The 24494-nt window shown below is 39.7% G+C and overlaps 1 protein-coding gene across 1 annotated transcript in view; it reads right to left on the minus strand.

The window, feature by feature from the left end:
- The window catches only part of LOC134500440 (vomeronasal type-2 receptor 1-like), a 33039-nt gene extending 9475 nt beyond the window's left edge, over nt 1-23564 (minus strand). Inside the window, exons 1-3 of the mRNA XM_063307774.1 lie at nt 23320-23564; nt 4106-4397; nt 733-1602 (exon numbers count right to left, since the gene is read on the minus strand). Of these exons, the coding sequence (XP_063163844.1) occupies nt 733-1602; nt 4106-4397; nt 23320-23564 (1407 nt within the window). The remainder of the gene's footprint in view (nt 1-732; nt 1603-4105; nt 4398-23319) is intronic.
- Nucleotides 23565-24494: the final 930 nt, after the last annotated feature.

Genomic DNA, 24494 nt, shown 5'->3' on the forward strand with positions numbered 1-24494 from the left:
TGTGTGATTTCAAGCAACTGTTCATAGTGATCTTCTAAAGAGTGTAAATCTTCAATGCATGTAGCAACTGTTGTTGAATATGGACGCACCAAAGGGGTGAAATTATGCTTACAACATCTCTAATTGGTGAAAGACAATTTCAGACACATGCTGTAATATGTTGTAATGAGAAAAGTTGTACCCACACAAACACCCATTTTTGCTGAGGGTTTTAGTAAGGTTTTCCTCTGACTTTCAGCACCATCTGAAATAGTCAGGAGAGGACTGTGGTGCCTTGGATCTGAACTCATTCAGAGATGTTCACTTGGTCTCTCTCCACCAGCTTTGGAGACAGCCAATTTTACATAGGCAAGGTTTTTCAAGATCTGGAGTTATTTCCCCTTTTAATGAGAAATTTTATTTGTTATTAACAGTGGCATCCACAGGCTGCTGTGATGTTTGTCAGAATAACAAAAGCAGCATTGTGCTGCAAGCTCTGCCCCTTTTGGGGGTACATGAAAGATCATGACATGTATAGAAAAGGGTTGGAGTTTGCATTGTGACACCATGATGCTGTTTTACCATACTGTCTCCCCCTTTATTTTCCTTCCCCAAAGAAAGAAAATAAGCATTTTTTAAATTATTAAATTGAGTAAGAACTGGCTAAAAAAACACAGGAGAATTTTTCTGCACGGCACTAAAATATATACCATATGTGGGATCTGGAATTATTATTCCCAAATTGATGCATACCTGCCAGGGTTCAAACTCATCTATGGTGGAACAGTGTTTGTCAGGAATAAATGGTCCATCTCCAGGTATACAAAGGCGTAACAGGTCCAGTCCATAAGCAACAGCGTAAACTGCTTTGTAGACATTATATGTTATTCTAAGTTCCGAAACATCCAAGTATGTATTGTTAAGGTCTTCAAGTCTCTCCTTTCCAGTGCATAACTGATCTGAAGAAAAATCAACAATGTTCTCATGACCAGTTACATTTTTCCGGTTGTCCGTATTATATGTTACGTTGGCATCAGGCCAGGTGCAGTTGAATGCTGATTGCCAAAATTCAATAGTCATATCATTTGAATCGTTATTTGGGTGTACATCTAGAAGAAATTCCAAGAGGCCTGGAATTTCACCCCTTCGTATCCCAAAGCCAATTGCCCCACCAAGGAGCGGAAAATATTCAGGCTTAGCAATTAAGGCAGATGTGACCCATGCCTCACTCGCTATCCATGTTTTGCCAGTGACATTACTAATTATAAGCTCTTCCACTAAAGGATGGAAGTCAATATCAGAAGAGTAAACCACAATGACCGTAGCGTTGGTTTCTTTTACAATTTCAACAACTGATTTGATCTTTTCCCGTGAATATATTTTAGGGATTGTTTCCGAGAAGGCAATGCAGGTATAGAGGTTCTCAACAGCTTCTTTAAAAGCTTTGACACCATATTTCCCATAATCATCATCGGCAGCAATGGTTCCTACCCATCTCCAACCAAAATGGTGAATTAAATCAGCCATCCCACGTGACTGTACCTTATCACTTGGAATAGTGCGGAGATAGGTTGGGAACTGATATTTATCAGAGAGAAGTGAAGAAGAGGAAGCATAACCAACCTAAGAAAGGAATAAAGAGAAAGTGTAAAGACATTGTATAAGCTATCATCTATGGCCTTGATGGCTAGGAATTCCTGAGTTAGATTCTTAGCACATTTGATTCTAGCAACCCATTTGCCATGGTAAGACTTCCTTGCTGGTTGGAAAGGGCAACTGTGGTAGACTGTGGTAAAGCATACTCCTGTACTCCTAATATGTTTAGAAGGATTCTGGAAATCCTTAGCCTAGGAGTCAGTTCAACTTCTGGCATTTCTACTGCAAAAGCTCAGGTGACAAGTGCAGGAAATATGACACTGTGTCTGAGTTCCTGGAGAGACAGTTAGGAGAAACAATACTAGTCTGAATGGGCAAAAAAGTTTGACAAACCGTAGGTCTGCTTCTTAGACTCTTTTCCTATGCTTTGTCAGAGAGGCCAACAAATGTGAGGTCAAAGACCAGAGGGCACAAGGGAGGTGCATCACATTAAACCATTCTTTCCACGGCTTGTGGAATATGCCAGACCATGGTTCATTCATTCAAGATAAACTCAAAGAAACTAAACTGTGGTTTTGTGTAATGTGTGGACCTAACCAATACTTGGAGGTAATGGAAAGAGAGTCAAGGAGTTAGCAAGGCCAAGGGATCAGCAGAAAAATGGGAAACAATCCTATGCAGTGCTGTTTGATGTTCTTAGCTTAGGTGACAGGCCAGTGAAAAGGATTGATTTTGGGAAGATTTGACAAACTGCTAGCTGGTTATCTTGATCTATATCTTGGCCTTTGATGATGTTGCTTCCTGGGCTATTTAAGAGCAAGCTACATAAAACACATAAAACTATTTTGTGCAACAACAATTATTTTCCTCCCAGGCCTGTTGTTTAAAAGAATTATTTTCCTTCTCTTGGGCTGGGAGGTTTAAAATGTTTCCCATAAAAGTTTTTGGTTTTGGTTTTGATTGTTAACTATGTGAGTAGCATTCTTTTTTCAAAAGCCTCACCTCCCTCATGTCTGATTCTGATTGAATACCAAGATGTTTACACTGGATGCACACACACCAAAACACATGCAAACATCCTGAAAGATAACTGCACAATTCATATTTGACATTTGCATTGTGAGTGAACTTATACTGGGTCTATGCTGGGCTTCCCCCAAATAATTGACTTGTGAGGTTAGCTGTGGACAAGAATTCTGATAAAAGACTGCTGTGTCTGGAAGTTTGTTCACATGAGAGGCGGGAGAAGAAAAAGTGCTAGGGTTTCTTGGGGAGGCAAAAATTACTACTACTGTAAACTAGTTTTAGACTGTAGTAAAGCTATACTCCTAATATGTTGTTATGATCACTGCTGAAGGCTTCTGCTTATAACATTGACAGAGAAGTAACAAAGTTCGTGGCTGTTTATTCTCACCTTCTCAACCAGAAGTCTTCTAAACATTTGGACCATAATTCCCATCATCAGCCAACAAGGTGAATGATCTGGGATGATGGGAACTGCAGTAAAAGATCTGGAGGGCCCTAGGTTGGGAAAGCTGATCTAGAGTAATGGCATACATTTTTCTGTCCAAGGAGAGGTCAAGGCCAACATTCAGGTTAAATTTGATGTAAATATAATCACAATATTATTACATAAATTAACTGCACATAAAACCCATGGGTTCTGTTATTTAAGATGGGGGCAACTGCTAAAGGCTCAAGGGTTGCCTAGGCTTATATGACAGGTCAAGTGCCTCATTCCAAAATAGGCAGGTCAAAGCCCATTCTGAGAGGGGGCTCAGAGATTTTAAGGGACCAGCAGGGATGTCTTCAACATTTGCAGGGCGTCGGCCACTGTTTTTCCCTTTATATCCCTCCAAATGCAAAAGGGGTCTAAAGTTTTAGTCCCATATTCAGTGGGGGCACAAAAGAAATGCTGTACTTCTTAAAACCCTTTGTAACAATTTGATGGGAACTTCTGGAGGGCACTCAAGACTCCTGGGCGACATGCTGCCTGGAGACCTGAGTCTGAGCTCCTATACTCTGGACTGTGGACTTTCCCTAGGGTTAAATTCCTCCATTCTTGACTTGGCAGAAAAATAAATTGGCATGAATATGTTGCCAGGGTATATTTGCACCATGATTAGTTACAAATGGGAAAGAGTCTTAGTAGCTTTCAGATATAGATCCATGACTGTTAGAACTTAGCCTCTTTTTGCTTTATGTTATGCCTTGTAGAAGGCAAAGCATCTGAACTGACAAATGCTACTGGTTCTGAACTGCTTAGAACCTACCATGGACTAATTATGAGAGTGAGCCATAGAACTGAAGTAGGATACAAGACAAGGAAGGGGAAGATGTGGATCCCTGTAGCTATTCTAATATATTGATAACATTTTCCATGTAAAGCCAATTTATCCCTTTCAGATTGTCCACAAATTAAAGATGTCTGGCTGGTGTTGGAGAAGAATAACACCATCTCTGAGCATTTTTACTGTTCCCCCACTAGATATATCCTCCTGACAAATGATGTTTATGGGATTTACTGTACCTGAGGGAAATAGTAAAGCCCAAGGATTCTTGAGGAAGCAATGGAAAGAGTAGATCCACCAGCTCCAACAACTGCTGCTAAAGGAGCACCAGTACTGCATCGGAAGACGGGAGTTGTTTCGTTCTGCCCGGTGAGGAATGCCAAAGAATTCTCCACTGTCTTGGACATTGTAAAGCATGTGTCATAGATCTGATAGCCAAGAGTTATGTTTGGTAGAATGTCATCTCTCTTGTTAATATCATTGATGGCATGTATCATGGCTTTGACCCAACGGTAACCCCGAAAATTAAATCTGCAGAGCAAAAAGAGGTTGAATGCATACAATCATGCCAGTATGTTAAAACAAAATGATACCTTCCATATTCATCAAATGTTATTCACATCAACAAGTGTATTCAATGAAGAATCTTCTTTATATCTCAGGGTGGGAAATCCTCAACTTGCAGGTACCTTGTGGCTCCCAAAATACCTCCTCTGAGGTCTTTTGAAGATTCCATAGGGCTTGGGGGTTAAAGAGAGAAATAGATGCCTTTTTGTTCCCCACTCTTGTGTGAAGATACCATCTCTGCATAATCCAGATAAGAGGGGACAGATTGCAACTCCAGAGCCCCATGGGGCCCCCCAACCCATCCTATCTTTGCAGCCTTGACAGCTACCCCTTATCATGCTATCAAATTTTGTGAGCAAAATTGCCACAAAATTGTGATGTAGTTTCCCATCATTCTGGTGTGGGAAACAGACAGAAATAAGCATACACCCCAAAGTAAGCTTAAGACAGTTTAAAAACCTGAAAGTAATATATTTTACTGCCCCCCTAAAAAAAATAGAAAAAAAAATCAGTGATCTTAAGTTTGCTAGCTTATCCTTACAGCTTGTGGAACCCCAGAGATAACCCAAGCTGGCAAACCATTTAGAATTTTGGCCACATCTGAGATCTACTAGCATTGTTATTAATGTATGCCAGAAAGCCAAAAGAGTAATTATATGAACTTTTCTATCACTTCATGTTTTAGATTTGCATTCTAACATTATTTACTTTGACGTTAAAAAAAAAAATCTTATGATGACGTGACAGACCATATCCAAGAAAAGAATAGTATCTTGGATGTAATACCAAAGATGTTTGCACATAATGGAAGTAAAACTATTGTAAACTGCCCAGAGTCCTTTCTTTGGGGGGAGATGGGCGGTGATAAAATTTGATAAATAAATAAACTGCAATCCACCAAAGCACATTTATTGGCCCAAGAATATCCCGCATTCTCCCTTCAAAAAGAAAAAAAGACAGAAAATGTGCCTCTCTTTAGAGACATATTTGAGAATGAGATCTCCCAAATCCCTGCATATTTAGATATGGTGTTTACAAAAATGTCTATGATAGAAGCTTTGGTACTTGGGATGTATTTTTAAAAGATGTATATTAGGGCGAGATGTATATAATCCTATGTATATCTGCAAGTGCTGTATACACACAATATTTAGCATGGTAACAAATGCAGATTTTCTAGCATTTTTTAAAAATTGAATTCAGGAAAACCTGCAGCCCTGACATTGCAACGCTGACACAAAGCTGATTGCCCTACTTTTCCAGACTGATCACTTTCAGACCGTGTTACCTTTCTAAGTGGGGACAAGAAAATATAAATGGGAATCATGGAGGAGGAGGAGGAGATAGTCATTGTGGTCCCTACTCCTCTCTTTGAAGGCATCTACTATCTAAAGGGTTATCCATTCCAAGTTCAGTTTAAAGTTAAAACCATAAAAAAGAGAAGCAGAAGGAGCCTTAAAGCTGCCCATCAACAGTAAAAACTGCAGATGAAGAAACAAGTAGACCTTTTGCTTGAAGCCTTCCTTACCCTATACACAGAGATGTTCTCAGTTTTATTTAATTGTCAATTATAATAAACTCCAAATTTGTATCTCTGCATATAAATTAGCATGTGGAAATGTTTAAATGGGGCGGGGGATAAAAAAGTGGTCCTCTTACAAGAAATGGGGCAGGGCTTTTCTCCTGTCTGTCATATCAGTTTGTAGCATGTGCCTTGTCTTCCTGCTTCCAACCTCTCTCAGCTTGAAAAAGCTGGATGATAATAAACCCTAGATGATGGTTTCTTTCCAATTAAGGAAAACACAAAGGGAACTTAACTGGGTCTTTGCTCTTTGCACCACTCATTAAGAAGTCTTCAGGCCAGGCTCTGAAAGAGTGAGGAATGTTTTTTCCACTGTTCACATGAGAATGCACAGCGCTTGCCTTGCATCAAGCCACATTGTCAAAGTCACTGTTAACTTTTAAAATTATGCTGGGATGCATTCCCAGAAGTGGGTTTGGCTGTGATGGAAAAAAGGGCCCAAAATGGGCCAGATAATACTTACCATTATAAACTTCATCACTATTATTGCCCCCCTCCTCAACACTATCACTATCATTAGGGGATGTTTCATTGTTTATATGTTTTAATTGTACTATGGATGTTTTGAAACTGTTTGTTTGCCACCATTAGTTTAATGGAATTGGTGACATATAAATTAAGTACCAGCCCTACTTCTACTATAAGACTGGAAAATGCAGATAGGCACATAATTTGAAAGCCACATGTTTTGAAATGGTTTGTAATTTTTTGGTAATTGGAATTGATTTGAAGTTTTCAAAATATTAATGAGCTGGATAATCTGTGTTGGAACAAGCTTTGGGATCATAGTGTCTTCATTCATGCACACCGGTTCATAAATGAATTGGGATCCTGTACACATTTTCCTCCCTTCACTCTTTTTTTTTGGCAAGGAAAAGGATCGGAAGAGCTGGGTGAACCCTAACATCATGCACAGATGCCTAACTTTCCTCTAGCTTCCTTCACATATGGGTTGGACATATTTGTTTGCCCTCTTTTAGATGTTCAGTCTTATTAATATCTGTATCGCCTTCTGTATTTTTTAAAATAAATAAAACTCCTTTTTACCACTGCAGCTCAAATTTATAAATGTTTACTGGATTAGAAAAGCTGTGATAACTACATGACTGCATTTATGACATGGTGTGCATGAATGAAGATACTATGATCCCAAAGCTTGTTCCAACACAGATTATCCAGCTTATTAATATTTTGAAAACTTAAAATCAATTCCAATTATCAAAAAATTATAAACCATTTCAAAACATGTGGCTTTCAAATTGTGTGACTATCTGTATTGCCTTCTGTATTTTTTTTTTAAATAAATAAATAAAACTGCTTTTTACCGCTGCAGTTCAAATTTATAAATGTTTGCTGGATTAGAAAAGCTGTGATGACTGCAGTTAGACTGTGTAAAAGATCAGACTAGCCTTGCAATTAGTATTTTATCTGATGGCCATCTATCTATTATCTTAACCATTCTAGAGGCTTTCAGGACCCCCCTCAATGAGGCCTGTGGAAAATGTTGGAAGGGTAAAAGTCACAAATACAGTATTAGTGTTCTCCTCTTACAGATGCACAACTTCCATAGGGGTGAGGACTATATCTGTCCTAACAGTCAGAAATCACGCTGAGACGAGGAGTAGGTCTCTAGTGTTTATTACTGCTACATAAGACAGAATCCTAACGAACTGAAGAACCGTGGGGAAAAACCAGACAGATAAACCCCAAAAGTCAAGGTGGGTCTGATCTGTGTCTCTTTGAATGGCTGCTTAATTCCTCAGTACTACACATGCGTTTTCCACCCTGGATAGAGGCCCCCTCCTGCTCACCATCAGTACTCATGACAATATCAGCCTGTATCAAGGACCATAATGAAATGAAGATGTGGCCATGTAAAAGAGGTGAAAAATTCTATCTGGGCATGAAAACTAAGTTAAATTAATTACATATTAATTATTTAATAATTATGTCTTAGGAGGATGTTATTCCACATCTTGCTATGCTTGGGCATCTCCATGCTGCTTCCAGATATCCCTCATTATAATTACAGTGGAATTAGAGTCTCAGTAGAAGCTGGAAGGTTGTAAAACACCAGAAACTGATAAAAAAAAAATCAGGTGCCAAAAAAGTGTAAGATCATGAACAGCAAAAATGCAAAATCCATGGCTTGTGGCTTGATCTCAGAAATCACCAGCGTGATCCATCAGTGATCTCAACCATGCCCCTCAGAGACCCAGGGAGCCCAGTGATATGTAAAATAGCTCCTTCTATTTCTTCTTTGCTAATGAAGGGGTTGAAAAATCACTGTTGCTTCTGCAAATGGCAACATCAGTCTAGCAGTTTTGCCCTTTCTGCTAGAAATGAATGAGAAAGAAAATCTAACTTTGCCCTGTAAAATTTGCTGGGCATGCATGGGATGGGAAAATTGTGTGCATATGGCTGTATCCACCCATTTTAACCAAGTTAGTTCTACACATAGTGGTGACACGTCCACAACATGCTAAGCTTTGGTAAGTTTAACTTTGGTTTATTGTCTTTATGGCATAATGTGCTGTTTGAACATAGCACACTAACATCTAGTTAGATATTAGTTCCTATATTGTGCAAACCCAGATAATTGATTAAATTCAATAATCAGGTGAAATGTATGGCATAAATACAGACGTACAGTACATTAGAATGTCTGTCTGTAGGGGGTCTCAAAAGAATTAGAAGAGATTGGTTGTATGTAAACAGGAACGGAAATTGTATATGTGTATGTTAGTATTTGCATTATCTGGTATGCACAGTTAGGTGCATTCCCCAAGAGTTCAGCCTGACACCTGATGCCCTTATACCTAAAAGTTTGCAGATCTTGATGTAAATTCTCCACAATGCAACATTAGCATCTAACCTGCCACTGAAGGAAAATATAGGTCAGTCTGCTTAAAAATGGACACATACTCTTGTTCATGTTCCCTGGACATAAAGCTACTGTGCAGAAAAATTATCTTGCATTTTGAAAAACAGATCTTCTAAAGGAGGAGAGAACTTTAGTGAAATCCTTACAGATGGAATGAAGGGTTCTATGTACCTAGTTAAGAGTGTACATCTATATCTTTGGATAAGAAGGTGCATATAAATGTCCTGTCTCTTACTGTATAATGATCTTTCCAGTGGTCTTCAGCATCTCTGGCTTCCCAGAGTTCAGTTATATCTCAAGGGAAGTTCTCTTCAAAGAATTCTTCCCAAGGGGCTTTTCTAGGTTAAGAACTGTGGGCTAATACCAAGACTTCCGTGTGATGAAAAAGTGTGCAACAGAAAACAACAGTATCACAGGTTGTACTCTCTGCCACCTCCAACAACCAGGTAAGCTCCAAAACACCCAAGGAAATTAAAAAGAAATTCTCAAGTATCCTAGGTAAAAGCCTCTTTTGTGGAAAGAAAACTGAGAAACTGAGCACAGAGGTCAATGAAGTATTAGTCTAAACTTGCATTTTGGTTAGGGCTGCACTGAGAAAAATACTGATGAAAATATTAGGAGGTGTGATGAGTGGGGAGAGAGAGCAAACCACTGAGGGCTACCATGTGGGGTCAGAGGCTTTACCTCCAGAGAAACAGCTGAACACAAACCAATAAATCAGGCTCCCAAATTCCCTGGCAACAGCTCTGCTAGCTGGACCAAACTGGGAATGAAAAATCCATATTTTGTGCTTTGAAATTAGGAAGCTGAGCTCTGTGTTTGGAAATTATAGCACAGACAGTACAAGGGAGAGTCTCATGTGTAATTCCAAAATTCCATTCACAGTGTACAGCTCTGAACAATAAAACTTATTTGTGGCTCTTCATTGACAGAAAAGAGAAAATGAAAGATATAAACAGCTTTCTGGAGATTATTCGCCAATCAGAATGTAACGCAAATACAGAGTTCTGTCTTTTAAACTTTCTCATGCAGTAAGTACGCTATTTTTTTACAACTGCAATTCCAGTTCCTACCGTTGTAGCAATCAAAGAACCTCCTGAGTAAACAAGAGTGAATCTACTGCCAGCATTATCTCAGTAGAAAGGCTGATATACAGATGTAGATAGTAATGCTTCGCCTTGAGAACGTACGCGCCTGGCAATATATTTCAACATATGGTGATTTTTCCAGCCAGATAACCATGATTCTTAAAATTAAAATGTATTGTCAAGGGTATTTCATTATTTGTTTTGAAGCACAATTATTTGTGGATTGCCAGCATTCTGCATTTCTCAGAGCAGCACTAAGTGAACAAAGTGATGCCTTCTGAGCAGGGAGGGAGGGGGAAGAGCAAACCACTTTTCCAGCCTTAATTATAAAACTTCAGGCAAAGGTGGAAAGTAAAATTCAAATTTGGGAGAACTGTTAAAAGGTATAGTAAGTTTTTTTAAAAATCACCAATAAAATCATGGCTAGTATTATGAGGTAATGCTTCTGTTGATGTTTTCTTAGGGCATTTCCACCCCACAACTGCCCACAACCACCTCCAGTCTTGGAGTAACAAAAGTCTCCTCACCTCTACTTCATGTAAAAGGGAAATGGATAAACTGCCATGGTACAAGGTACCCAACCCCAGCTCATATTTTCAGTGCAGCTGTCTGGCCTACTGCTAAACAATTTTGAACTGGTATGTAAAACACCATCATTTTTCCATATAAAATCCCCTGTGAACTACTAAGGTGAAATAGCAGCGATGAGCATCTTTTGAAAGCTGGCACTTTTCTACCACTGTGGCACATGGAGAGGTTGGGGACTTGTATTTTGCTCTGTTCTAAGCAGGAAGCATCAGGAACAGGTGCTGAAGCTCTAGTGGTGGAACAGAAATGAAACCTAATCCAGGACCTGGAAAGTAGGGTGAGGTAAGAGATCCCACCAATCAGAAAATGTTTGCCCACAACTCTACACTGTAGTGATGCAACCTCCCCCCTTTGCCTCCCCCAATCCCCTCCCTTGGTTTCCAAGATACTGAAGCAGAGCCAAGAAAAAGTCAGCCCACATCATAAAAGGACACAGGTCAAGAATTGGTTCTGAATAGTGTGTAGCTCTCATCTGGAGGTGCTGTTAGGGGTAGACTAGATGTTGCACCATTCACATAATTACTGAAGTGCATAAACAGATTTTAAGAGTAACTTGCAGATAGGGAGTATGTTTGGATTTGAGAAAGAAAAACCTTAAAACTTTGCTTTCCAAGCAGTTCTAATGTGGACTGAGCAACCTGGCACCTGTTATTTGCCTCAGCTCTAAGTGTGTATACTGTGCTAAACTAAACTAGAGGGATCCTCTCAATAATCAACATTTGGAATGCAAAACACACGCCTTAGTTTACCATTGTTGTTGTTGTTTATTCGTTTAGTCGCTTCCGACTCTTCGTGACTTCATGGACCAGCCCACGCCAGAGCTTCCTGTCAGTCGTCAACATCCCCAGCTCCCCCAGGGACGAGTCCATCACCTCTAGAATATCATCCATCCACCTTGCCCTTGGTCGGCCCCTCTTCCTTTTGCCTTCCACTCTCCCTAGCATCAGCATCTTCTCCAGGGTGTCCTGTCTTCTCATTATGTGGCCAAAGTATTTCAGTTTTGCCTTTAATATCGTTCCCTCAAGTGAGCAGTCTGGCTTGATTTCCTGGAGGATGGACTGGTTTGATCTTCTTCCAGTCCAAGGCACTCTCAGAATTTTCCTCCAACACCACAGTTCAAAAGCATCGATCTTCCTTCTCTTAGCCTTCCTTATGGTCCAGCTCTTGCAGCCATATGTTACTACGGGGAACACCATTGCTTTAACTATGCGGACCTTTGTTGTCAGTGTGATGTCTCTGCTCTTAACTATTTTATCGAGATTTGTCATTGCTCTTCTCCCAAGGATTAAGCGTCTTCTGATTTCCTGACTGCAGTCAGCATCTGCAGTAATCTTTGCACCTAGAAATACAAAGTCTTTCACTGCTTCTACATTTTCTCCCTCTATTTGCCAGTTATCAATCAAGCTGGTTGCCATAATCTTGCTTTTTTTGAGGTTTAGCTGCAAGCCAGCTTTTGCACTTTCTTCTTTCACCTTCATCATAAGGCTCCTCAGTTCCTCTTCGCTTTCAGCCATCAAAGTGGTATCATCTGCATATCTGAGATTGTTAATGTTTCTTCCAGCAGTTTTAACTCCAGCCTTGGATTCCTCAAGCCCAGCTTGTCACATGATGTGTTCTGCGTACAAGTTGAATAGGTAGGGTGAGAGGATACAGCCCTGCCGTACTCCTTTCCCAATCTTAAACCAGTCCGTTGTTCCGTGGTCTGTTCTTACTGTTGCTACTTGGTCGTTATACAGATTCTTCAGGAGGCAGATAAGATGACTTGGTATCCCCATGCCACTAAGAACTTGCCACAATTTGTTATGGTCCACACAGTCAAAGGCTTTAGAATAGTCAATAAAACAAAATAGATGTTTTTCTGAAACTCCCTGGTTTTTTCCATTATCCAGAAGATATTGGCAATTTGGTCCCTAGTTCCTCTGCCTTTTCTAAAGCCAGCTTGTACATCTGGCAATTCTTGCTCCATGAATTGCTGAAGTCTACCTTGCAGGATCTTGAGCATTACCTTACTGGCATGTGAAATGAGTGCCACTGTTCGATAGTTTGAACATTCTTTAGTGTTTCCCTTTTTTGGTATGGGGATATAAGTTGATTTTTTCCAATCAGATGGCCATTCTTGTGTTTTCCAAATTTGCTGGCATATAGCATGCATTACCTTGACAGCATCATCTTGCAAGATTTTGAACAGTTCAGCTGGGATGCCGTCGTCTCCTACTGCCTTGTTATTAGCACTGCTTCTTAAGGCCCATTCAACCTCACTCTTCAGGATGTCTGGCTCTAGCTCACTGACCACATCGTCAAAGCTATCCCCGATATTGTTATCCTTCCTATACAGGTCTTCCGTATATTCTTGCCACCTTTTCTTGATCTCTTCTTCTTCTGTTAGGACCTTGCCATCTTTGTTTTTGATCATACCCATTTTTGCCTGGAATTTACCTCCGATGTTTCTAATTTTCTGGAAGAGGTCTCTTGTCCTTCCTATTCTATTGCCTTCTTCCACTTCCGTGCATTGCTTGTTTAAAAATAATTCCTTATCTCTTCTGGCTAACCTCTGGAATTTTGCATTTAATTGGGCATATCTCCCCCTATCACTGTTGCCTTTTGCTTTCCTTCTTTCTTGGGCTACTTCTAGTGTCTCAGCAGACAGCCATTTTGCCTTCTTGGTTTTCTCTTTCTTTGGGATGTATTTTGTTGCCGCCTCCTGAACAATGTTGCGAACTTCTGTCCAGAGTTCTTCCGGGACCCTATCTACTAAGTCCAGTCCCTTAAATCTATTCTTCACCTCCACTGCATATTCCTTAGGAATATTAGTGAGCTCATATCTAGCTGATCTGTGGGTCTTCCCTAATCTCTTTAGTCTGATCCTAAATTGTGCAATAAGACGTTCGTGATCGGAACTACAGTCAGCTCCAGGTCTTGTTTTTACCGACTGTATAGATGTCTGCCACCTTTGGCTGCAAAGGATGTAGTCAATCTGATTTCGGTGTTGTCCATCTGGGGAAGTCCATGTATAAAGCCATCTCTTAGGTTGCTGGAAGAGAGTGTTTGTTATGCACATTGAGTTGTCTTGGCAAAATTCTATCAGCCTATGTCCTGCTTCGTTTTGTTCACTCAGGCCATGCTTACCTGTAATTCCAGGTGTCATTTGACTGCCCACCTTAGCATTCCAGTCTCCCGTGATGAAAATAACATCTCTTTTAGGCGTGTTGTCCAGTAGGTGCTGCAGATCCTCATAGAACTGCTCTACTTCAGCTTCTTCAGCACCTGTGGTTGGGGCGTATATTTGGATCACTGTGATGTTAGATGTCTTGCCCTGAATTCGAATTGAGATCATTCTATCGTTTTTTGGATTGTATCCAAGCACTGCTTTAGCCACTTTACGATTAACTATGAAGGCTACTCCATTTCTTCTGTGGTCCTCTTGTCCACAGTAGTAGATCTGGTGGTCATTTGATGTGAAGTGGCCCATTCCAGTCCATTTCAGTTCACTGACGCCCAGAATGTCTATCTTTAATCTTGACATCTCCCCAATAACCACATCCAATTTGCCCTGGCTCATAGATCTTACATTCCAGGTTCACAAATGGTGTGTTGATCCTTAGAACATCGGATTTGCCGTTCACCACCAGCACCGTCGGCCGCTAGCCGTTCTTTCAGCTTTGAGCTAGCTGCGTGATCACGTCTGGGGCTAGTTGAACTCATCCTCTGTTCCTCCCCAGTAGCATTTTGACCATCTTCTGACCTGGGGGTCTCATCTTCTGACAGTATACTGACATATCTCTGGTTGTACTGATGCATTTAGTTTTCACTGCAAGAATACTGGGGTGGGTTGCCATTACCTTCCCCAGGGATCGCATTTAGTCTCTCTGTCATGACCTTCCCACCTTGGGTGGCCCTTCACGGTTTAGCTCATGGCATCATTGAGGTGCTCAAGTTCCAGCACCACGACAAGGTAACGATCCTTTGCTGAAGTAGTTTACCATAATTTTTACAAAAGAGACTAACGGTTTATTAGAATGCCGACCTCTAATGCTAGACAAGGTATTAATCAAGCATGAAAAGATGGAGGTGAGGAGTTGCAATTTGCCAGAGAAGTGGTTTTTTGAACTGTTTCTGCCCACCCAGTGTGTTTGGGCAGAGTTAGTGTGCTCCAGGTCCCTTTAATTAAATGCTGCCATCTTTCAGGACTGAGGAAGTGTGCCTTCTCTGTCACAGCCCCCACCCTCTGGTACAGCGTCCCCCTGGAGATTTGGACAGTGCCCATCTCCTGGGATTTCAGAAAGCTCTTAAGACCTGGTTCTGTTCCCAGGTCTGGGGTTAATGTGGGTGTGACTCATTGGTCAAGCCTCTGCTATACTTCTTTTTTTGGTATTGTTTGTTGTTCTGGTTGTTTTAGTCTAGGCAGCCTGTGTTTGTGGGGTTTAATTGTTTCCTTCTTACGGATTTAGAAAGACATCCAGATTTTTCTGGAGTGGGCAGCTATATTAAACTGAATAAAATTAAATAAAATTAAATAAAAAATTTCCAAACAAATTTTCAGGAGATCCTATTATCCTAGATTACTATGTCCTAATTTATAACCTATTTTTGAAAAAAAGAAAAGAGAAAAAGAAGGACTCCAAAACAGTTAATGAAGACCTAGATTATTTGCATTGGTTCAAATCCATGCATGAAAATGTTGTGGAAACAGATTCATCTTTGTTCACTTTGACAGATAACATGTGCTGCAAAGGAATCAGAAGGAATATCTCCATGTAGGACCTCTCAATCAAAATAGACAACATGGAGTCTTCCATATTTTTTTTTAGCTACAACTCCCACTTGCCATTGTCACTTCCCAAGGCTTTCATGAATCTCTTAGCAGTTACATTACTTTCTGTGGCTGCAAACACTGCACCTTGAGAAGTTTTCACAGAAAATCAGTGGCCCTAATATTACAGTTGTGTACCAAGTATCCCAGGCACAAAGTTGACTTTGCTGTGTGATGAACATTCAACTTTAGAAATCAGCAAGATAGTACAAGACAAAGAGAAAAATGCTGGTTTTGGAGATGTTAATCCAGCACCAGAGAGGAGAATGCTGGGGATAAATAGGAGGAATGTGCAGCATGCCATGTGAATTCTTGGTGGACTTTGGTCTCAATCAACAGAATTTTTGTATACTGTATATCCTGTGATTAGCTACCAGTCCCAGCTTCTAGGAACTCAAAAAAGACAATGAGGTTAAGGTAAATTGTACAATAGCCTGGTTCTGAGGAGGTTATCATTAGACTCTTGTTTGCTTGGTTATGTAAAGGCTAGTAGGCCAAACACTATGAAAGTTGTGCTTGCAGCTTGTATGTTCTTCCTTCATCCACTTATATGTGCTTCTAGTTTGTTCTAGCGAACTTCTTTTTTCTTCCAAATTCAGGCAACTGTGGTTTGGATGAACTGCTTCCATATCTATGACGTTTTTAGCAAGAAATCAGTTGGTTATATGAAAGGAGGTTTGGAGAGAGGAAGACAACAGGGTCAGTAACTCAGTTTGACAGAACAAGGAGGTTTGTAGAGGCTTGAGGGTAGGGCTAGATTTTTGATGTCAGAGCTAAAGACACAGATGCAGGTTTGGTATAAATTTAAACCATTTTTAGAATGCTGAGAGCAATTGTTTACTTTTCCAAGAAGTTCTGAACCAAACTAGGTTTTGAGCCTGTCTATGAAAAACAGTTTATGGTTTATTAAGACTAAAACAGTTCGAAAACATGCAAATGTGAGTAGATTAATAGGTACTGCTTTGGCGGGCAGGTAACGGCGTTCCGTGTAGTCATGCTGGCCACATGACCATGGAAGTGTCTATGGACAAACGCCGGCTCTTCGGCTTTGAAACGGAGATGAGCACCGCCCCCTAGAGTTGGACACGACTGGACTTAATGTCAAGGGAAACCTTTACCTTTACCTTATGAAAAACAGTTTATGGTTTATTAAGACTAAAATAGGCAGTCTTGTATTGCTTGACATTAGAAACCCACAACTGCCATGGGTTGCTGAGTACCATTGATAGGTAGCCTGGTGTTCACACATGTAAGTCCTACATTTGTAAGACTTCCTCTACACAAAGCAAGCTTTTTAAACAGATTGAGATCATTTCCTTATTCTGTATGTGCACTGTCACACTGATATATGGGAAGATGTATCCCTTTCACACTATTTATAACAGTTGCTTGATTTTTACCACATATCTATGAATAAATGGAGCAGGGGGACTCTTGCAAAGGTAAATTAGAGGGTAAAGCCACTTATCCATGTGACGTAAACCAGGCACAAATATATATGTGGTCAATAGAACTGTTAAGTTTATAGTTAGGGCTGTCCAACTAAGAATACAATTTATAGAACACATTGGGGTGGCATGTAAAGGTGATGAATCTATTTAAACTCACATTGTTTCTGTATTTGATTACTCATTTTATTATATCTTGCATTTTTATCTTACAATTTTATCTCTGTTTTACCCTACTGTATTTTATTGTATTTTATCTCACCATAGTATATTTTATCTAATTTTACTGTATTTTAGCTGTTTTATGGTATCATATTTTATATTTTATATCTTATAGTGGCTCATGCCCAACTTTCTGATATGGTCATTTGACTAATCAATAAAGCCATTCATTCATTCATTCATTCATGTGACATATACTGGGATAACTTGCATATAAAGTATATCTAAGTCACTACAGAATAAGGATTGTAACCCAACATTTTAAACTTGCCAGCAGGTTACAACTACACAAAGATTTGGTCTAAGGCAATCCGTTAAGGTAATCAGAGATACTGCTTTTAAAAATTATTGCATGAAAGCAGTGGTACTCAAAACATCACGGGTTTAAGAAAACTTTTTAAAAAATGTGGTATATGTATGTTTTTGCTGTTCTATAAATGTTAGAAGGATGTGCCAAGGTAATTGCAGCCTTTCTCTGATATGGCTAATATGACCCTAGCTATCAGTAAGAGGAAGCAGGTAGCTGAATCATTGAAGAAGATAAAGAAACAGTAGCTATTAGCTCTAACAGGCTTTGCATGTACAGTAGATGATCCCAAAGCTGATTCCTTATCATATTTGGTAAAGAAAATTTCATTATTAATGAAAATATTTCAGCTGAATACTTGAGAATGCTGTACACTATAAAAGAAAATAAGATTGGCCAGCTAGATCAGGCCAGGTTCCTATGAAGCTGTATATCCTGTTCCTCGCAGTAACCAGCCAGCTACGAAGTAAGACAGTAAGAGAACTTAAATGCAATTGTAGACATATAAGTTGGTTTCACTCAATATGTCTAATTACATTATCCAATTGACTATACTCTTTGCCTTCCAACAAAATCTTTCTTCATTATAGCATCAGCTGTGACATTAAGCAGCAGGGTAAGACCATGAAGCCTTGTGTAACACCAGTTTGAATTAAAAATTCTGAAAGTTCATTTCAGATATGTTTCTAGCAACGGGCTTACAATTTTGTGGGCATGTATATAGTTTTCACGGCTTTCCATAAAGCTGGCCAGTGTAAACTATTGAATGCTCTTCAAAAGTCAGTGAATACAATGACTGATCATTTGCCACATCAAATTCTCTTGTCCATGAATTGTCTGCTGGTGAAAATCTGGTCACAGCATCCTCAGTTTGGGTAGAAACAAACCTGCTGCTTTCTAGCTGTCTGTTCCCACTGTTTCTGGAAGCACAGTTGGATGATTCTCATGAATCTGAATGTAAGATGTTGTTATATGCAGTTATATATATTACCAAAAATCTTTACTTAAACTTGTAGAAGTGGTACAGTTATATGGTAAATATTCTGGATATAATCGACAAGATTCTGATGATTGTAGGGGAAAAAATTAAGTTTTGTATATGCTATTAAATATTGTTATTTAATAATTAAAGTATTAAATTATTATCTCTAGGAAAAGACCCCATTTAGTAGATGAAAATATTTAAAAATGTGCCATACAGATGAAAGGGATGGGTGAAAATATCCCTAAGTTTGTGATAAAGAATTAATATTGTAAAATGTACATAGCAAGCATACTGATAGATACTTTGAGAGCAGTGTCTACATTGGTTCCCCTTAAATATTTTAAACAGGTTGATTTTCCCGATACTATTGAGCTTATTTGTTAACCTCAACCATGTACTGGAACGGGTATTAAGTTGATTAGTTTACCATAGTTAGGTCAATTTGAGAGTTACAGTTTAATAGCAAGTTCTTGGTTTTAACTTGTATATCAGTAGGAATGAGATTACTTTTCCAGCACCAAAGGCTGTTAGACATATCTAGACCTTATTGGGCAGAAAATTCAAGTTGATTTTCCTTCTCATGAGAAACTGACACTGTGGAACAATTCTTATTTAAAAATGACTGGTATTACTTTTTTATTTGGAAAACATGGCCTCATAGTGGGATCATTATATGTAACTAAGTCTTATGTAATGATAACTTTAAAATTTTTGAGATTTTATGAAAGGAGCGTAATTTACTCAAAAGGCTGATGGCAATACATACAGCTGAAACACTTGTTATATACATTGTTTGGCTTCAATACCCTTGTGGCCTCTGAAATTCCAGGGGCACTGAGAAGTACTTTACTGGGACTAAGCTGATAATTTATTATTACCAAAAATTACAAAACAATTACAAAAATTAAACAAAATAAAAATGGCACAATATATAAGAAATTTGGAATAGGTAAATTGGAGCGTATTATATTGCCTAATCAGTGGCTTCAGACTTAAAGGAGTGTTAGATGTGTTTCTTCTGACTTAGAAACTATTAATTTAAAAAAAAAATTCTCTAGGGTCTACTGGGCCCCTCAAAGAATGTTTAAGAAAAGTTGGTTCTTATCCTTTCTACACTGGAGGTATAATAAATTTGGAGGAACTTTGGTACATAAGTTAGGGGCATGCACAGTTATAATTCTTTATTTGTTAGCTATTACAGCTATGGTTAACCAGTTTCTTGGAAGGCAGTCAAGGTTTTAAAAAGTTTAACTTTCAGTCTTGCCAGTTAGGGAATCTTTCCATTTATGAAGAACTTTGAATATGGTTGGCTGAAGCAGCTGCAGCTGTGCAGTGAAACTATGGGTATTCAGGGGATGCCATGTCACTTCAAAGGGAGTCACCTCTCTGAAACACCCCCCCCCCACACACACACTTTATATCTGGCTTTAAACAATACTCTGAAATGTGCACAACCTTTGGGTGCCTGGAGATCATATTTAATACTTTGGGAAGGACAATGAAGCAAAGTGGACCAGGCTCTGTCAATCACATGGTTCTGCTTAGAATTTTCTATTTTCTTCTTGCTTGGAGGAAGGGTGAAAGTTCCTTGTTTTAACTGTGTTCGACCAATTTTAACCTCAAAATGTGGAGAAACAGGGAATCGTGGTGCCAGATTTCAACAAACATGTCACTGAAATTCAGCAGTGCAGTTGAAGGAGTAGTGATAGCCACCATCACAGGGGCATCTGTGGGGAGAGGGGAGAGATAAGTCAAGATGGCATTTGCATGGCTGTACCTTCTTGACCTCCCCCCCCCCATTGCAAACACCCCCAATAGCCACAAAAGTAGTTTGAGGACTCCAAGTAGCCCTGGGGTCTCCAGTTACCCATTCCAAACCTGTATATAAGGGAGTCCATTTTTTTTCATTAGTGGCTCCCATAACAGCTGTAATAATAACCACATAGGTTATTGAGAAGATATAGTATTATTATTATCTCCTCAATCAAATCTGCATTGGGGATATTCCTTTTCGATGGGAAAAGTTGGTCTATGGTTGTTTCTATGCCATATGAAAGTTTTCCAACTTCTCATACGTCACTTACATAAACTTGGCTCTCATAAAGTTCAAGGAATATTGATGGGCTCTGTTAGAAAAGCAGAACATCTCTGTTTCTTTTACCTTTTCCCTACTACTGAGTTGAAGTGCTCCTTTCATTTTTGAATCAGCAGAAAATAATACTGGCATGGAATCTGCTTTCCTAATTGTTGCTCCCTAACCTGTTTATAAATTAACTCTGTTTCAAGGCACAAAAGTCACTTGACTTCCCTCCAAGGTAATGGGTGACAAAGCCTAATAGTTTTACAAGTCTTGAGGCTGCCCGTGAACATTATTGGAATAAGAAGGAAAATCACAACCTCAACTTCAGAACAGTTAAAAACAACTTAAGGCTGCCTGACTTGTACATTGGGGATGAGAGGAAGGCAATGTCTTGGAGACAAGACAGAAGAAAAGAAGTTTCCAGGACATGGTTGCACCATGATTAGATGCTTTTCTGAAGAAGCCTATTGCTTGCTTCCATAAAACAGTCCTAATATTGAATACAATTATTGTGTCCAGCACACCCCTCTTTTCACTCCAATTTTGTGATAATGATTTTCTTGCTGACTGAAACATCCAGCTGACAAGATGCTATTCAAATGACAATCATTGCCAAAAAAAAAAAAAAAGGAAAGGAAACTACATATTAGGGCTTGAAGGAACAACCAAACAGCCATCATTAGCATGGCAGCCATCTGAGTCAGTGGTTTATTCTTGTGTTATGATTGGAGAGCCAAGAGCGTCCTTCATCAGAAGCAGTTTTTGTGAGTGATTGCCACTAAATGTCATGCCACATTAACCCAATTCACTATAGCTCCCTCAATCCTTGTAATAATTTCAGAGTGGTTGAGACTGCAGTGAAGTAATAGAAATGTCCACCCTAAGTTTTTCCTGCCATCCTGATTTTATATTTTTAAGGAGGTTTCTTTGCTGCTGGGTGTGGGGGTGGAGAAAGTGGACTGGGGCTCTCTAGATACAGGTATCAGTCTGCTGTCATTCCCAACTACACTACTATTGCATAACCACAAAACCTGGCATTTGGCAGGAGAACTCTGGTCGTGCCGATAACCATAACCACTGTATTATGAGAAGTCCCTTTGTTTGCACAGGAAAGATTTGAAGCAATGAGATATTGAAGAGTCATCAACAATGTTGCATCTTCCAAATATAGAAGGGCTTGTGTGCTTCCATGTCCCAGTGGGGTGGAAGCAAAGTTGCCCAGACCCCTGATAGGGCCATTGAAGTTTTAAAAAATCTAAGTGGCCCAAGGTGGCAGAAAGTTAAGTGTGCCTAGCAGTGGTTATCTGTTCCATTCATTTCATGCACTTAATTTGTAAAATGTATCTTCTTCCCCAGAATAGGTAGCTTCCCTATCCAGCTAGTATATCCTCCTCTAATTTACTACTTCTGGAAGGTGCCAAGATGAGGACAGATGTGCTCTTTGTTTTGTTCAGAGGAGGATTGGTTCTGGGTTTGGAGTATCTCTTAGACAAGTTGCCCTCAATGGCTGTATGTCCTGACTGGCTTCACATAATATGCTAGTTTAGGCTTAAATAGTTTGGTAGTTGGCGATTCATCCATGTTATAAATAACCCAGCAATTTTCTTAGGAATCTGTGAGATAGGCCATCCTGCTGATATGTAACGTTATGTGAGTATAACTCTGGAAGACAGGAAGAAAAGCACAGACTGAACATCAGGCTTGTAAAAGATATCTCAGTCCACAGAAGGAGAGGGGGCATGGGAAATATTTCAGAAGGGACCCTCCCTACTTTTCTGGAGAGTAAGAGGAAAGGAGGGGAGAAACGCTTTCAGTCTTGCAAGATTCTGTTAATGTAACCTTACAATAAAGATAGAGTTAGTATTCATTGTTGTGCTTCATGTCTGGACTACCTGAAGGGCTAACATGATGTGACATTATATGGTGTAAAACCAAACATTAATATGCTGGATTTGTTTGAGTATAGCATGTTATCTGAACATAGCAATTGTGTTTGTTTTGTTTACCTGGATTTAGTGTTATATGTATTGTGCAAATCTAGCCTTTGAATTTGTCTACCTCATCCCAGCCACAAGCACCACTGTCCAGCTGCTTCTTTTGAGTTGAATCTGTATTATCAACCAGAGAGAGGGCAAGACATCATGTGGAAGCTGCTTCCTATCCAAGTTTCGTTCTTACTTGCACATGTGGAGAGGATAGGTGAACAGATGAAGACACCATGGAAAAGTGATAGGAACAATAGGGTTCTAGAGGGGTCGATAGGTAGGTTTCCTGCTTAATGTAGGCCTTGCCAGGTGCTCAATGGTACCAACACCAGGAGCTAATCTGGGTTCAGAAACTTTTGCTCCAAATCTCTTTGAAGAGAGAGGGTAGTAGGACCAAAGAAACAAGTATGTACTGTACATCTGAAAACTGGCTATTTGTTTGCACCTCCACTCCTAAGGGTGATGGACTACTGGATGCAGGTCCAGGGTCATGCATGTAGGAGGCTCCCCTTCTCCTCCTTCCATTCCCAGCATTCACCCAAATCCCTTTTAACTATTAGCAAGAACGTATACATGCCAGTGTTACTTCTTGGTAAAATGCAAGGAAGAAGAGAGAATTGAGAGAGATGAGATGTATTAGGAATGCAGAGAAAGTAAAAGGCCACCAGGAAGTCAGAACATATGACCAAGAAGCTGGTGGAGACATACCCTGAAATGTATGAAAGGTTACATGACCAGGGGTCTGTCGCCTAGGACCTCCTCAACCTCCACAGCATCCCTCACTTCTCTTAAGCATCATTATTTGTCTTGATCTGTGACAACACACTGCTGTCATTTCTGACTGAGAACACCCCTTGTCTTCCACAATTATTTTTCCCAAACAATAGCAAAAGAAGAAGTAGCTTACCCCTCACATTTTGGTGAATTTGGAGGTGTACTTGTGGGATCCTCCTCAAGGATGGTCCTGAAATGTATTGGGAACATGCCTCCTATAACGTGCATGGCTTCCTCAGCTTCTACATAGCCACGCAAATCGAATTTCCCAAGCAGTCGGCATTCTTCCTCCTCATTGTTTGTTTCTTGGGTGGATATAGGCTCCAGTGCGTGTAGAAATAATCCTATGCACAAAAGCCACAACTTTGGGCTGGCCATTTTAACTCCGAGCTGCTGGAAGAAAATAATAGCTGTTTTGAAAAAAAAAGTCAGAGGCTTTTATGAGGCTCTCTCATGTTTATGACTCGCCAGCCTATAAAGGAACAGGTGAATTCCCCAGGGACAGCGAAGTTGATTCTTCTTTGCTACACAGCTGTCAAGATGCAGACTCATAGCTGAAGAATGAAAGGACAGGAAAAAGCACATTTATTTTCAAAAGGAAAAGAAAACATGCCTTCTTCTTTCCTTTATTTTATTCAAAACTGAGTCACTAGTACTATTTCATGTGTTTTCAATCTCCTGTAAATAAGTGTGTGTGTGGCTTGTGTTTTCTTTTCTTTATATACCAATCTTTTTGTTTACATATTGATCACCAATAATATAGAATATAATAACCATTAATATATAATTCACTTTTTAAGTATTGCACAAAAATATTGCTTGGTAAGGTCAAGAATCCTTTTAGGCTGCAATCCTGTACTTAGTTATCTGGGAATCAGGCATAGACTAATCCAGTATCTTGGTTTCATACCATCCTATAACTCTGTCAGGAAGACAACAATTCTCTCCCCTTTATCCATAAGGTTTGGGCTTCAACTAAAGTTACCATGCCTGGCTGCAGCAGTCTGGATTTGGGTAGCTGTCACCCAGTGCCATATATTGCCTTTAAGCACGGATGTGGCTCTTGATAAATGTGCCCTACAACCATGTATTGCGCTATTTATTCATATTAAATTATATCTCACCTTTCATTCAGGAGCTCAAGGCTGTGTATGCAGTGCTTCCTTTTTTATTTTCCCCCACAGTCACCTCCTCGGGGGTTAGGGGATAGACTGAAAGAGGGTGCCTGGCCCGAAGTCATCCAGCTAACCTCTGAGGCTGGGGGTGGATCAAAAGCTGGGTTCTTATTATAGTTTTCCAGCCAATCAT

Source organism: Candoia aspera, chromosome 6, assembly GCF_035149785.1.
Source record: "Candoia aspera isolate rCanAsp1 chromosome 6, rCanAsp1.hap2, whole genome shotgun sequence".
NCBI lineage: Eukaryota > Metazoa > Chordata > Lepidosauria > Squamata > Boidae > Candoia > Candoia aspera.